This window comes from Mandrillus leucophaeus, unplaced genomic scaffold (assembly GCF_000951045.1).
Source record: "Mandrillus leucophaeus isolate KB7577 unplaced genomic scaffold, Mleu.le_1.0 Scaffold267, whole genome shotgun sequence".
Lineage (NCBI taxonomy): Eukaryota > Metazoa > Chordata > Mammalia > Primates > Cercopithecidae > Mandrillus > Mandrillus leucophaeus.
The window spans coordinates 1844429-1858212 of NW_012102776.1; the positions used below are offsets into that span (position 1 = coordinate 1844429).

Here is a 13784-nt window from a genome sequence, read left to right on the forward strand (position 1 = left end):
ATTTAATATAATTTAATGTGATTTATTTAATTGTAAATTTACATAATTTAACAATGGCTGTCTTAGCAACCAGCTCACAAAATTCTTCGGAGCTTAACAAGTGGCTGCAACCTTCCTGACATTTTAAGGATTGGCTTCAGTGAGCTATTAGGAGGCAGCTCTAGCACACCACTGCTTGGACTATTGCACAAGGCCAGCCTTTCCCCATCTCCAGTTATCATCTAGACGTGCTCATCCTAAAAGCAAAATCTGATCCCCGTCCTAGCTCTCCACTGCCCTGGAGATAAAGTCCAAACTCCTTAACATCACGCTCTAGTTACCCTTAAGGCTGCCCCTCCAGCTTATTTCCTGCCATTGCCCTTCCTGGACCCTCTGCCGCAGCCGCATGCCCTAGGCACTGGTGGTGGGAATGCTGCCCATCAACATGCCAGTCTGTCCACTCTCTGCTGCTATATGCTTGGTCTGGTTTTCTTCTTAGAAAATTCCTTACATGTGCAAGGCCTGGGGCAGGACCACAAAGAGTGGAGGCCACTCTTCTTTTCTGACCTGCACCCATCTGGCATGCATGAGGCCCACGCAGGCAGGCACCATCCACCCCTACCTCAGGCTGAAGGGCAGGTACCATGCATAATTTGCCCTTGGTTGTACCAACCTGGGGAGGAAGTCTGCGCTGGCCCCAGAATCAAGTCTGGCTCTGGGAGAGGGAATTCCGGCCTCTGTACCCTGAGCACTGCAGGGAGGGACAGAGGTTCTGGTTGGGTGTGTTCCCTTGGTTTACACAGGATGAAGTCAGAGGATTAGTTGGGGGAAGAAAGAGGGCAGGGAGGGAGTGAGGGGAGCTTGGGGCTAAGAGTGGAACTACTTCTACTTTGCCTTTGAATCAGGCTCAAATGTCACTGCCTGGTCCCTGGGCCACTTGCTAGCTCTCTCCATGTGAACTGTGGTCCCACGGTTCACTGCTTAGAGCTATGATTTTGCACATTTCACACAGAGCTACAGCTCTCTGTTTGCATGTCTGTCTCTCCTTAAAGGACTGTGAGTTCCCTAAGGTCAACAAAGTTGACCTGTTCACCTTTATGTCCCTCAAATGGAATGCATTTTTTGAATCATTAATAAAAGATTTTTGGAGTCAATGAAATAAATTACTTTATTAGTAAGTTATTTTTTTCTTTCTTATTAAGCAGGTTGTTTTAAGAAAACTGGTTTTTACTGCCAGGACATTAATCCTAGACTAGATTGAAGATAGTTGTGTTGTTTCTAACTGATGAAATTGTTTGAAATGCCTAAAATAGCCAGTCATTATGATAATCCTAAGACCATATTTTCTGGTGAATTGCCCATTGTCATTGCCTGACAGATGGACCTAAACAGTTCTTATTCTTTCTTGCGGTTGTGAGGCGTCAGGATTTTTATACAGATGAGAAGGAAGATTTTTTTCAAGAAAAGGGAAAAAGAGAGAGGGGCTGTTTTTTCTCTGAATTTGGAAAGACTTGATCTCATTACCTGTACGTCAAAATATTTTTTTTCCATTTGGGTTCACCAGGGAAGAGGCGATAATTGGCCACATCAGGAACTCCACAGCGCGGCTTCTTGATCACGTCCATTGTGGTCTGGTCTAACTTCCCGGTGACTCGGAGGCCAAAGAATGCTTGTAGCTCCTTAATCTTCCTTACCATGGAATTGCCTCCTCTTGCAACCATCTCACCAATCTGGTGTCCTTCTTTATTTGTGTAATATTTGTCAAGATACGCCTGAAATGGAGAGGCAGGCTGACATGTCTACAGCGTAGTCTGGGAAATACTCATGCTCAGGTAAGGCAGGGGACAGCATTCCTGATGTATTAAAAGCAGTGTGTAGAGTATTTTCCCATTTATGAACAAGGCAGACATATTTGTATACATATAGCTTAGCTATACTCCAAATTATTAACGATGATCGGTTTTGGGTAGTGGGGATTATAGATTATTTAATTATTTCCTTTCATCCACCTGCATTTTATAGTTTTTCTACAATGAATATAACAAATATGCATTTTTGCTTTAATTTTTTTAAAACAAAAAAATTCAGGGAAGGAATCTGATGTGAACATTATTTCCATGGATCACTTATTTGTCGCTGAAGTTCTTTACCCAATTTGCAAAACAAAGGCTATCTGGTTTCTTTGGTAAACAGTTATTGGTATCATCTTTCCATTGTACATAATGCAAGATCAGTATGCTTTTAACTCTTGGAGGCATTGTATTCCAGCCTCTCATACTTTACAGAGGCAGAGGGTCCACCTGTTTTTCAGCTGAGGATTTTAATGAGTTCAGATGTGTTCAGTATGTGGGCTGGAATTTGTTTCCATGAGACAACTTTCCTAGACAAGGCTGTTTGTCCCTTGAAGCAAATAAAATAAGCCATAAATTATAAGACTTTCATTTGCACAAAGCCCTTCAGTATATATTGTTCAAAACACTTTTCTATGACTCAGGGCTGGGATTAGGGTAAAATGAGTGATGCAGGGACATGCAAATACAGGGTTGAGGCCTGCCTTTGGCCCAGGAATTTCACCTACTCCGCTGATTTTAGGAAAATAACCAAAGAGCTGCTAACGGTTCAGTCATCCTTTCATATCCACGGGGGAATTGGTCCCAGGACCTCTCTCAGATACCTAATCAACAGATGCTCAAGTCCCTGATATAAAATGGCATAATATTCACATATGACTTAAGTACAGCCTCCTGTATGCTTTAAATCATCTCTAAATTACTTATAATACCTACTATAATATAAATACTATGTAAATAGTTGTTACACTGTATTGTCTAGGGAAAAGCTACAAAAAAATGTATGTTTTGAACATGTCTTCCCTGAAACAGATGCAACCGTTGATTTTTTTCTTGAATATTTTCAATCCACAATTGGTTAATTCCATGTGTACAGATCCCATGGATACAGAGCACTGATTGTATTTAATTATCTATAATTTTGTATTTATATAGTATATATTTATTTATTAGATATAAATTACATACTATTCACCTATATATTAGCCATATATTACCACATATAAACTATGCAAATAGTTTACTTACATATCATGCACACGTATTTTTAACATATATATAAAGATAATAAATAATTGGAAGTAACCTTAATGTCTTATGTCAGGGGATTTAGTATATCTATTATCCTATATTCATATGAGGCAATACTAGGCCTCTAGAAAGATCAGTTTTGAAAAATAAATATTTAATGTTATGAAAGAATGCTCTTTTTGTAATGGCAATATACTGAGAAAAGAAGAGAAGAAATCTTTATAAGGTTACAATAATAATTTTCTGAATAAACCATACATATACACACATGCACACACACACAATAATAAAAGGAAGTCTGCCTGAATATTAATGTTGATTATGTCTGGGTAATGAAATTATGGATGACTTAATTTATTCTTTATTCCTTCCAATATTCCAAATTTTTTTACAATGAGCATGAACCGTTACTGTTGGGGAAAAAATAAAAAGGAGTAAGTCTCACTCATATGTTTGGAGAGGGTACTCTATTTTTTCACTGCAGGATCAGCCGATCCTTCACTCCCTGCCCTACTTGTGAGAGAAGATCACTTTCCCCGTTGTAGTCCCTTATAAAAACCTTAGGTGAGATGAGAAGCCAAGAGGAGGAAAAGGGAAGGAAACATGGGGTGCCCAGGCTCTGAAATCTAGCCTAGGTATTCTGAAACAAAACTGCGACTATTTGGTTCCATTCCACCTCTAGTTAGACCACCTTATGTAAGCATTTATGTTTCTCATCTTTTTTTTTTGGCATGATGAAGTGGATTGGATGAATTGTTCCTGTCTGTGCACGTTGATGCTGTGATAATGCTATGCTTGTGGTAATGTCTGAATTATACTCCTCAGGGTTAAGCTCCATGTATAAGACCAGGTCCTCTGTGTCTCTGAGATCATTGATTTCAAATATTTTGTTCTCCTGTTAGATTATGTGTTACACTCTACGTTCTAGTTTTTGTCTCACAAAATAGGTTATATAAGGGAAGATGCGCATGATAAATTAAGTGGAAAACATGTTTGCCGTGTTTACCACTGCTATTACAATTGAGCCATGTTTATAAATGTAAGTGATATCTAGTCATACCATCCCAGTCATATCACCAGGGCTGAGATGTGGCCAGTGATGGTTACCAAAAACTCTGTAATCAAGATAATAATTTAATGTAGAATTAAAAAAAATAAAATCAATGCCAAAAAATCCGTGATAAACAAAATTTCAAAATTTTAAAAACAGGATGCATTTCCTGCCTAGGTTGCCTCACACTAATCCTGGCCTTGAATCATAGAAAAGTGTTATGAAAGACACAGTCTAAGGGACTAACAGTGGTTAAACCTTAATAATGGAGTTAAGATGATATATTTTTAAAGACAGGGTTTTTACTTTTTTTTTTTTTTTACTACAAACCTGCATAATTTTTATAACCAACAGTTTGTTTCTTTAAAATATGCACAAGATGTTATTCTGAGAGCACGAAAGGTTTATGGCTGGTCATACAGGAAGCATTGAAACAGTACCTTTTAATGAAGTAAAAATAAAATTAGAAACTATTCCTTCTTAAAAAAAAAATTCATCACTGCAGTGATATAAACAAAATCTCTCCCTAGTCGGTGCTTCCATAAGATGTGATCTTTGTACTAGTAAAACACGTGTCTCATTGCACTGTAAACCATCACTTCCTACCAATTTCTTATCACTCTCACCTGCTTGTTTGCAACCTCCTTCCAATCAGGCACCGTTTTGCCTTCACAGATACAAACCCTGTGTTTGACTCAGTTCTAGGCTCAGAGTAGATGCTCAGTTAATGTTTCAGCTCTATTTCTTTAGGCAAAATATGAAAGTGTGTTTCCTTGAAGAATTATCAGATATCCTGAAGTACTGAAAGCTCAGAACTCTTTCCTGCTAAAGTTACTGACAAGGTTTTGGCATACTTTTCACAGTCACAATATTCTATCAGGCACTTAGGTGTGTGCTTAGAATTGCTTTCATGTGATACCCTAACACTTGCATACTGTTGGCTCAGCACTTATTGTTGGTGCTGAGACAAATAATTCAGAATTTACCAGAATTGTCCCATTTCCTCCCAAGCTTCCCCACTTCCTCATTGTTAAAATTATAGAATATTGAGATCAATTATCAGGTGATCCTCTCTCCACTTCTCTTCCAGTATCTGACAGATAAAAGTACAGGAGGCCAGGGGTTCCATTCCTGCAGGCTAGCAGCTTAGGGCTCCCTCCCAAGCCCTCATTCAGTTCATTTCCTTAGTGTCTTTCCTGAAACTTAAGAGTTTAAAACTCAGTTTAAGTACGCTCCAGGACAGGGTGAAACTTAAGGTACATTTCGTCAACATTTTTCTTTTTTGGCGAAGTCACTGTCAGGTTCCAGGGTCAGGTTTGGGGCCACCACTACACCAAATGCACTGAATACACTGACATGCTCAGTGTCAGGTTCCAGTCCATGCTGAGGTCTGAGGGGAATGGGTGGGTGGCAGATAGCTGAAAGAATCCTCAGGGAGGGGGTGCGGGCATAGGCAGATGACTATGGTTTTATTCAGCAGCTCTCTCTTCAGCAGCTTTCTCACACTGTCCCCCCTGTTTCAGCTGCTAGAGCCGGCTGCTCCCACACACAGCTGCGCGGCTGGCCCGCCCTTCAGGGTCAGCAGCTTAACTCTTTCTCTCTCTGGGCACAAGCCGGTTCCTGGCTCCCCTCCACCCACCCGCAATATGGATAGCTTTGGCTGGCTCTCTATTTCTCTGGGTGAGAGGACTCCTGTACAGTGTCAGCAGGGCAATTATACCTTTTACAGACAATAGTGGCTTAGAGCTAAGTGATGGCCTTCCCCATGTTGTGGCTACACAGCTGTGATAACAAGTGGAGATATACGCCTGCACCCTAAACTCACCGAGTCACACAGGATGTTTACCTCGGCCTATGCCTGCTTGGCTGCAGCACAGCCATGTTCCTTACAGTCACACAAATAGATTTGTGCGAACTTTTAAAGCTGTCTGAAAAATCCTAGGTTCTAGTCCAGGCTGTGTCACTAACATGCTTTTGCAATTCTTTTAATTTCTTGTGGTTTCAGCTTTCTCATCTATAGAGTGGTTTCTGCCCTAGTGGCTACACGAGTGTGAGGATCCAATGAGGTCCTCAATGTGAATGCTTTTAAATGTGTCAGAATACTTTAAAATGCCCTTTTACTCATTAAGTCCATGTCTGGAAACCTATCCTGAAAAAATAATTGTTTAAATTAGCTTGATGTACAAAGATGCTTATAGAAGCTTTATTCATATGGAAGTAATCTATTTGCCAAATAAAGGAAATGGTCAAATAAATTATAACTTATATTCTGGAATATTTCTGAGTGTTTAAAGTGATGTTATGAAAATAGTATAAAATCAAAATTTTCTTATTACATAATAGTTAGAAAAGTAAAAACCACATTTTGAAGACAATAACAATTTTTAAAAGTCTTTATCATAGAGAATAAAATGGTAGTAAAACTGCCTGAATTAACAGTGTGTATTTTCATTTTCTTTAGTTATGAGTCCATAATAATGGGGTAATTACAATTTTTGTTATTTTTAAACATAATTTAAAAAATATGTTTTAAATGTCATATTGATACTCATTTTTTTTTTAACAAACAAATCCAGAATAAAATCCTGGATTATGAAAATAGGTAAGCATTTTGCCATCTCATCATTTTCAAAGCATTTATGCAAATTAGCAAATCAGAATTTAAAGGACACAAGTGACATTAAATAAATCAAGAAGCTGTTTATCTTCTCAAGTACAGATTTTTTGGTGGGAGGGAGAGGTGTATGGTGTTTGGAAGCATGACCTCTTTGGTGTTTCCAGGAACTGTTTGTTCTTTCTTAATGAGTGACCTAACAGATCACTTAGCAAGAAGAGAGCATCTCTAAGCATTCTCTCTGCTTAGTGTGACCCAGGCCACCAGGCACCAGAGGACCCGCTGGCCTCGCCTGTCCTTGGGACCCTCTTCCCTGACCTCTTGGCTCTAGTCACATGGGCCTGATGATCGCATTCCAAGCAGCTGCTGTTTCCTCTGCCAGGACTGCCCCATCTCCGGGTCTTCATGTGGCTGGCTCTTTCATGCAGCTCAGGTTCATCTGAAAGGTCACTTCCTCTGAGCAGCCTTCCTGGACTACTTCATTTAAAAATACTCCCTCCCCAGACCACTTCCCCAGTCAGTAACTCTCTGTCATCCTGATTAACTGCTTTCCAATCTCACCGATCACTTTGTGAAATAATCTTGTGCACTGATTGGCTGACTTGTTTAGCTTCTCGCAGCACCTTCCCACCAGCTCCCTCGTCCTCATGGAAGCAGCATAAGAACAGCGGCTTCGTTTGTTTGATTCCCTCATGCTTCTCCAGCACACACCGCACTGGAAGCATTCAATACATGAACTTTTGCTGCCTATTTTACTGCTTTTGTTCGTGACTTTATGAGGCTGATGAGGTTGTTATATAACGTTTCTATAAATTATAAGGTAGGATGTTATTAAATACTTCTTTCTCGTCACTGTGATCCTCATTAGAGGTTCGGCCAGATCATTCCAGACTCCTACAGAGTGATGAGTGTCCCTGCCCAGAGCTGAGGGCCAGGGCCATTGCAGGCAGAAGGTGCTGTGTGCCAGGTGAGGAGATGTGGACAAGTTTCCCTGCTCTTTGGTCTAAGATCTTTCTGAGAGTATGTCATAAGGGAGACAGAGAAGGGCTGATTTATTTTGGAGAGGAAGAAGTAAGGAATCACTAAATGTCCCCAATATTCCCAGGCCATGCCATTGTTTCTAAAGATGCCCAGCTGACTCCTGACCAGCTAGAACAGCAAGAATGGCTCCACCCAACAGTGTGTAGCCCAGGGATCCGCAGCTCCTGGGCTGCACGCAGGAACCAGTCTGTGGCCTGTTAGGAACCCGGCCCCACAGCAGGAGGTGAGTGGCGGGCCAGCATTACCGCCTGAGCTCTGCCTCCTATCAGATCAGCACAGGCATTAGATTCGCATAGGAGCAGGAACCCTATTGTGAAATGTGCATGTGAGGGATCCAGGTTGCACACTCCTTTTCAGAATCTTAAGCCTGATGATCTGAGGTGGAACAGTTTCATCCCCAAACCATCATCCCCCAGCCTCCTGCTTCCCATGTCCATGTAAAACTGTCTTCCATGAAACTGGTCCCTGGCTGGTCTAGCCTTATTCCTTCATAGACTAGTCAGGGGTGGCTAATTTTTTTCTGCAAAGGACAATAATTAATATTCTTTGCTTCTAGGCTAACCTCTGCCATTGTGGCACAAAAGCAATCTTAGACAATCTGTAAACTAAGGGACAGGGCCAACTGTAGTTTCCCTGAACCGTGGATTAGAAGATTCCCAACACCTCAGATCCATTCTGGCCTCAGCATGGCTCTCCTTCCGGAGGTCACAAAACCTCTTTAGTTTCAGAATCACAGTGGCATGAGGCAGGGTAGGGAAAATTACATCTGGGAACAAGGCACCTAAAACTAGGTGGCACGGACAAAATACAATTGAATAAAGATCCCAGTATCCTGAGTTACTTTGAAATTAGTTCATCTAAAAGTGAGCTAAAGTCAAAGGAAGTTCAATTCAATATGGCTGTGCTGGGCATCAGCTGTGCTGTTCATCTGTGGAGCTGATATTTAAGTGTTTAATGACTGGTACGGCTGGGGAACTGACCAGTGAATAAGGATGAGTAGCAGAAACAATCGGTAGGGACATGCCATTGCACATGGGTGGAAATCAGCTCTATGATGCAGACAGCCAAGCGGTACACAGGTGCAGCCTGGCAGGCAAGAAAGCAGCCCAGAGGCAGAGCTAGTGATCACAGGTATGCTATGATGTTGGCAGACTCTTGAATAGGCCTGTGTACAAAAACATTTCCTCTACATATCTTTCACTAATGTTGGAAATTCCATCCTTAGACATCCATTTCTTAAGGTTAAGGATGCCACCCTTCTTTTAAAAACAAAAAACGCTTGGAAGCATATATATAATATATATATTGAATCATTTTGAATCAAGTAGTCTTTGCAAAATTTCTAATATGAATCATTTCTATCAGACCCTTTCCAGCAGTCATATAGGAGAGATGTTAAAAGAGGAAAATACACAAAGTTTAAGCACATAAACTTTGTACTTTGTACTTACTACATAAACTTTGTTATGTACTTTGTACAGAAACTTTTACTTCGTTGGGGAATATGCTTTAGGGAGAAAAGGCCCTCAAATGAGAAGTGGGTTGGCACCCAGGAAGAACTTAGTCCACTTTAAATTTTGATCAGGGTTACCTTGAATATAAGAGCCTTTTAAAAAGTGTAAACACAGGAAATCTCTTCGTTGTGACTGCTAAAGCTTAGCACTAAATTCACAACCTGCCTCTAGCGTGCGGATTATTCCTCGGTTTTTATTTTTCTGCTTCTGTTTTTCATCCTACATCATTCCTGAGAAGTACTTGTTTGGTCCTTTTATATTGTATGGTTTTCACAAGCCACCTGGAATTCTTTATGAAGCAAGATAACTAGGTAGATATATATTTATGTATTTATTCAATCATGTAACATGGTACACCTAATATGCACCAGACACCAATCTAGATGGACAGAAGATAGCATCGATCATACTTCAATGGACTCACATAAAATGATTTTAAAAGAACAATAGAATTTTTTTCTTATTTTCTCACTATGCCCTTTTAGGTTTTCTAGGGCAAAGGAGCAAGAAGGAATTGGGCAAAAGTTCACAAACCTGTGCGAGGCGGTAGTTGTTCCTCCAGGTCCTGGGGGAGGCTGCAACTAGGGAGGGGGCTGCAGTGGAAAACTTCAAAGCCATGATGAGGAGGACAGCAAGGCCAGATGCAGGGAGCACCTTCATCCCCTCACAGTAGCTTGGTAATTATATCAGCCTGGGGGATGGCAGACAGTGCACGTTTGCACTTCGACCTTGAGCTCCTTTTATAGAGTCAAACAGGTCTGGACCCTCTGAGCAAGGATGATTCATGTCTCAAACAGTAATTATACAGCTCATTTCTCTCCCTGATGATGGGGTAACACAACTGTACACAGAAATCAGGGAAAGCTTCATTTTTTTTTTTTTTTTTGTTATTTGCCAAGTGGCAAAAGGAGAAGAACAGTCACTTTTAATGAAGTTTGTCAGCTAGTTACACAAATTGAAGTAAACTTGATTGATTTGAACCCAACTCAGCTGAAACATTTGATTAGTCTGAATTTGGGGACCTTTTGCCATTCTGATTACAGAAAGATAGATGATTACAGTATAATTGAATTTGTCCTCCAAGTAATCCCAAACTCCCCATGCATTCAACCCAATCGCCTCTATCTTCTGCATTCACTTCAAAATTTTTCAGTAGCAACTGCTGTTCATAATGACGGCTCTGAAACACATAAGATCCTGAATCATCAAGGCAAGATTACATTATACTGTGCTGACGTAGGGTGGAAAGCGAACCGATAACTGTTAGAAAGCCTTTGAATAAATTAAGACAAGAGTTATGTCTTAGTTAACCAAAACATTAACCAGAACTCCCCAATCTATGCGCACTCTGGTTAATTGGAGTCATATTGTTTTTTTCTGGTCTGATTAAGATGGATTTTGATCCAGAGATGATATGGTGAAATGGTATCATATGGTGGGAAAAGCACGTAGAGTCAGACAAAGCAAAATTAAATTTTTAAAAAGATATTTCCTAGCTGTGTGATGTGGGGCATGTCATTTAATCTCTGTGAACATTAGTTTTTTTTAAATCTACAAAAGACTGACAATACTACCACTATGTATAAACTTTTCAATGTTATGGAGTAACACACATAGCATGACATCTGCTAGCACCACTTGGCATCTCTTAGATGTGGATTCAAATCCTAATTTTGATTTTAGACTAGATTCAAAGTTATTCTTATAGTGAATATAGTGAATTCCTATAGTCTTTCTCACTCTGTTGCATTTTGATATACTTTCTTGCATGGAAGAGAAAGTGATGGAGTTATAGCCAATGTGTAGTATCTAGTGTACAACCCCAGGTACTCAACAAGAGTTTGTCACACATTGATATGGTTTGGCTCTGTGTCCCTAACCAAATCTCATCTCGAAATGTAGTCCACGTGTGAGGAGGGAGGTGATTGGATAATGAGGGTGGTTCCTCCATGCTGTTCTCATGATAATAAGTGAGTTCTCAAAACATATGATGGTTTTATAGGTGAAAGTTCCTTCTTTGCTCTTCTGTCTCCTGCTGCCTTGTCGAGAAGGTGCCTGCTTCCCCTTTGCCTTCCACCACAATTGTAAGCTTCCTGAGGCATCCCCAGCCATGTAGAACTGTGAGTCAACTAAGCCTCTTTCCTTGATAAATTACCCAGTCTCAGGTATTTCTTTATAGCAGTGTGAGAATGAACTAACACACACATGCAAACAGAATTTCTGGCATGTACTGTGAGATACACAAAACGTGTGTTTCAGAAGAAGAAAAAAGAAAACCACAGATTAGATTAATTCAACTAACTAAATTGTAAGCTCTTTGAAGATTGTATTCTAAAAAATGTCACTTAATCAAGTTTGTTAAGAAAAGAATGAATCAATGTACAAACATATACTAATCGTCACTTTTTGGTTTCAGGAAAGGAATAGGATATTGCAATACTTTTTCAAAATTTGCGTTTATTTGGTCTCCTGTCTTCTAGAGCCCTATCTTCAGCAGCTGCCAAAATTGAAGAACAAAGAGAATCCTTGAAACTTCCCTTCAACTAGTCATCCTCTTCCCTTTTTTTCTCCTTTAAACACTGTTCCAATTCATTATGAGGGCCCCAATGCAAAAAAGACATGGAAGTGAACATTGGAGTGAAAGTAATGATGGTAAGAAATTCTGGGGCCAATAGAGAGAAAATATTCTCACCTCTAGGACTCTATAGAGTAATCTAAGTTCTGTTTTTGGAAGCACATGGAAGTTTAATAACTGCCTGTAGGGTGTGATCTAGATACTTCTAGAAGGTTCCAGTATCCACTTTTCTAACACATAAATGCAATCAATCCCAATATTCTTAAGTGCAACATTTTAATTATCAAGTGCAAAACTTTTGAAGAGGAATAGCAATTTATGTTCTTATAAGTCATTTATATATTAGAGTGACTAAATTTCACCTCTGAGTCAGCCCTAGGCAACATCTTTGACCTTTCCAGAGAGAGGATAATAAAGTAATTGTCTGGTAGTTCCTCACTATGATTTTCCTTTCCTGATTTTTCTTTCTTCACAGGGGAGCAAAGGTCTGCTTTTTTTCTATCATTCTTGTATCAACTCTAAATTAAAACCCAAATCACCGAAGTCTAAAAAATCATATCAAAGCAAGTCAATGACTAAAAGAAAATGAAATGAGAGATCCTATCAGAGAAATATGAAAGGGGAAATACCACTGATTAAATAACAGTTAGGGGAAAAATAAATCATTACACCATTAAATGTATATGTTGACATACTATATGTTGTTATGTGCTTATTGTCTTTCACCAGTAGAATGTAAGCCCCATAAGGGTAAGAACTCTATATAGTCTGTTCACAGCAGCATCTCTAGTGCATAGAACAGTACCTAGCATAAAATAAACAGCTGTTGAACAAACGAATGTATAAATGAGTGATTAATTGAATGATTAAAGATAGAAAGAAGAAAAACAAGATTGTCCTTAGAGGGATAAATTTTAAATCAACCCATATAATGGATCAAATGAAGGTGTATAGCATCACTCTAAGAAACTAGAACCTTTATTAAACTCACATTATATGCCAGACATGTAGCCAAGTACCTTATGTACATTTTTCACACAACTTTGTGATGCGCTATTTTTCAAGTGAAGAAATGGGCTCATGGAGGATAAATGATTTGTTAATTTCACATAGATATTAAGGTGGTGGCTCCAAGATTTTCACCCAGTTCTGTTAGACATCGAAGCCTGTGTTCTTTATAGGAAGCGTACGTTGGTGCCTTTGTGGAGCAGTGCCTTGGGAACATGGTATTTCAAGTTGGCTGTCAGGGAGATCCCTAGGCTTATTCTAGCTCCCCGGCAGCTCCCTGGCACTCCCATGTGTCTGGACTGAGCAGAAGTTGGGCCGGCTAGACTGTGCAAGCTCCCTGGTGATGATGTTTCTTATTGCAAATGACTCCTATGTTACTCTGGTTTCTGTTTTTCAATCTTTAGTGAATTTAACTTTCATAAATGATTAAATTTCTAGATTTCCAAAGAACTCAGTTACAACCTGGTAAATTTTTCAGAATAAGGGATGCTTCTCATTAAAGCAGGATTCTGAGTGATCAGTCACCAGCTACATTTTATTCTATATCCAACCTTACCATGGCCATCCTTTCAAATGACTCCAGTAAATATATGCCACTTTGAATGGCTGACTCTAAAAAATGTTTATTTATGAATGGCTGACTCTAAAAAATGTTTATTTACATAACTTGTATATCACATCATATTCTATTTTGTAATGGTATTTTTTTAAGTTTAGAAATTTATTATTAGAATACAGAATAACATGAACCATATTCTGAATTTCTAGAGCACACATATTCTAGAATCAGATGGAATAAAAATAGAGGAAAGAAAAAAGTGTATTTAAAACCAAAGACTACCCCCAGAATCTCATACAAAAAATGAGTGAATGATCTTACCTCATTTGTGAGAATGAGAAG

The 13784-nt window shown here is 39.4% G+C and overlaps 1 protein-coding gene and 1 long non-coding RNA gene across 2 annotated transcripts in view; one reads left to right on the forward strand and one right to left on the reverse strand.

Moving 5' to 3' along the window:
* The window catches only part of MMP20 (matrix metallopeptidase 20), a 48229-nt gene extending 38262 nt beyond the window's left edge, over window positions 1–9967 (reverse strand). Inside the window, exons 1-2 of the mRNA XM_011984398.1 lie at window positions 9835–9967; window positions 1504–1751 (exon numbers count right to left, since the gene is read on the reverse strand). Of these exons, the coding sequence (XP_011839788.1) occupies window positions 1504–1751; window positions 9835–9960 (374 nt within the window). The 5' untranslated portion in view covers window positions 9961–9967. The remainder of the gene's footprint in view (window positions 1–1503; window positions 1752–9834) is intronic.
* Window positions 9968–11354: 1387 nt separating this feature from the next.
* LOC105542738 lies at window positions 11355–12709 on the forward strand. Its single transcript, XR_001006518.1, has 3 exons — window positions 11355–11420; window positions 11781–11952; window positions 12351–12709. It is a non-coding gene; the product is annotated as an uncharacterized LOC105542738 (long non-coding RNA).
* The last annotated feature ends 1075 nt before the right edge of the window (window positions 12710–13784 follow it).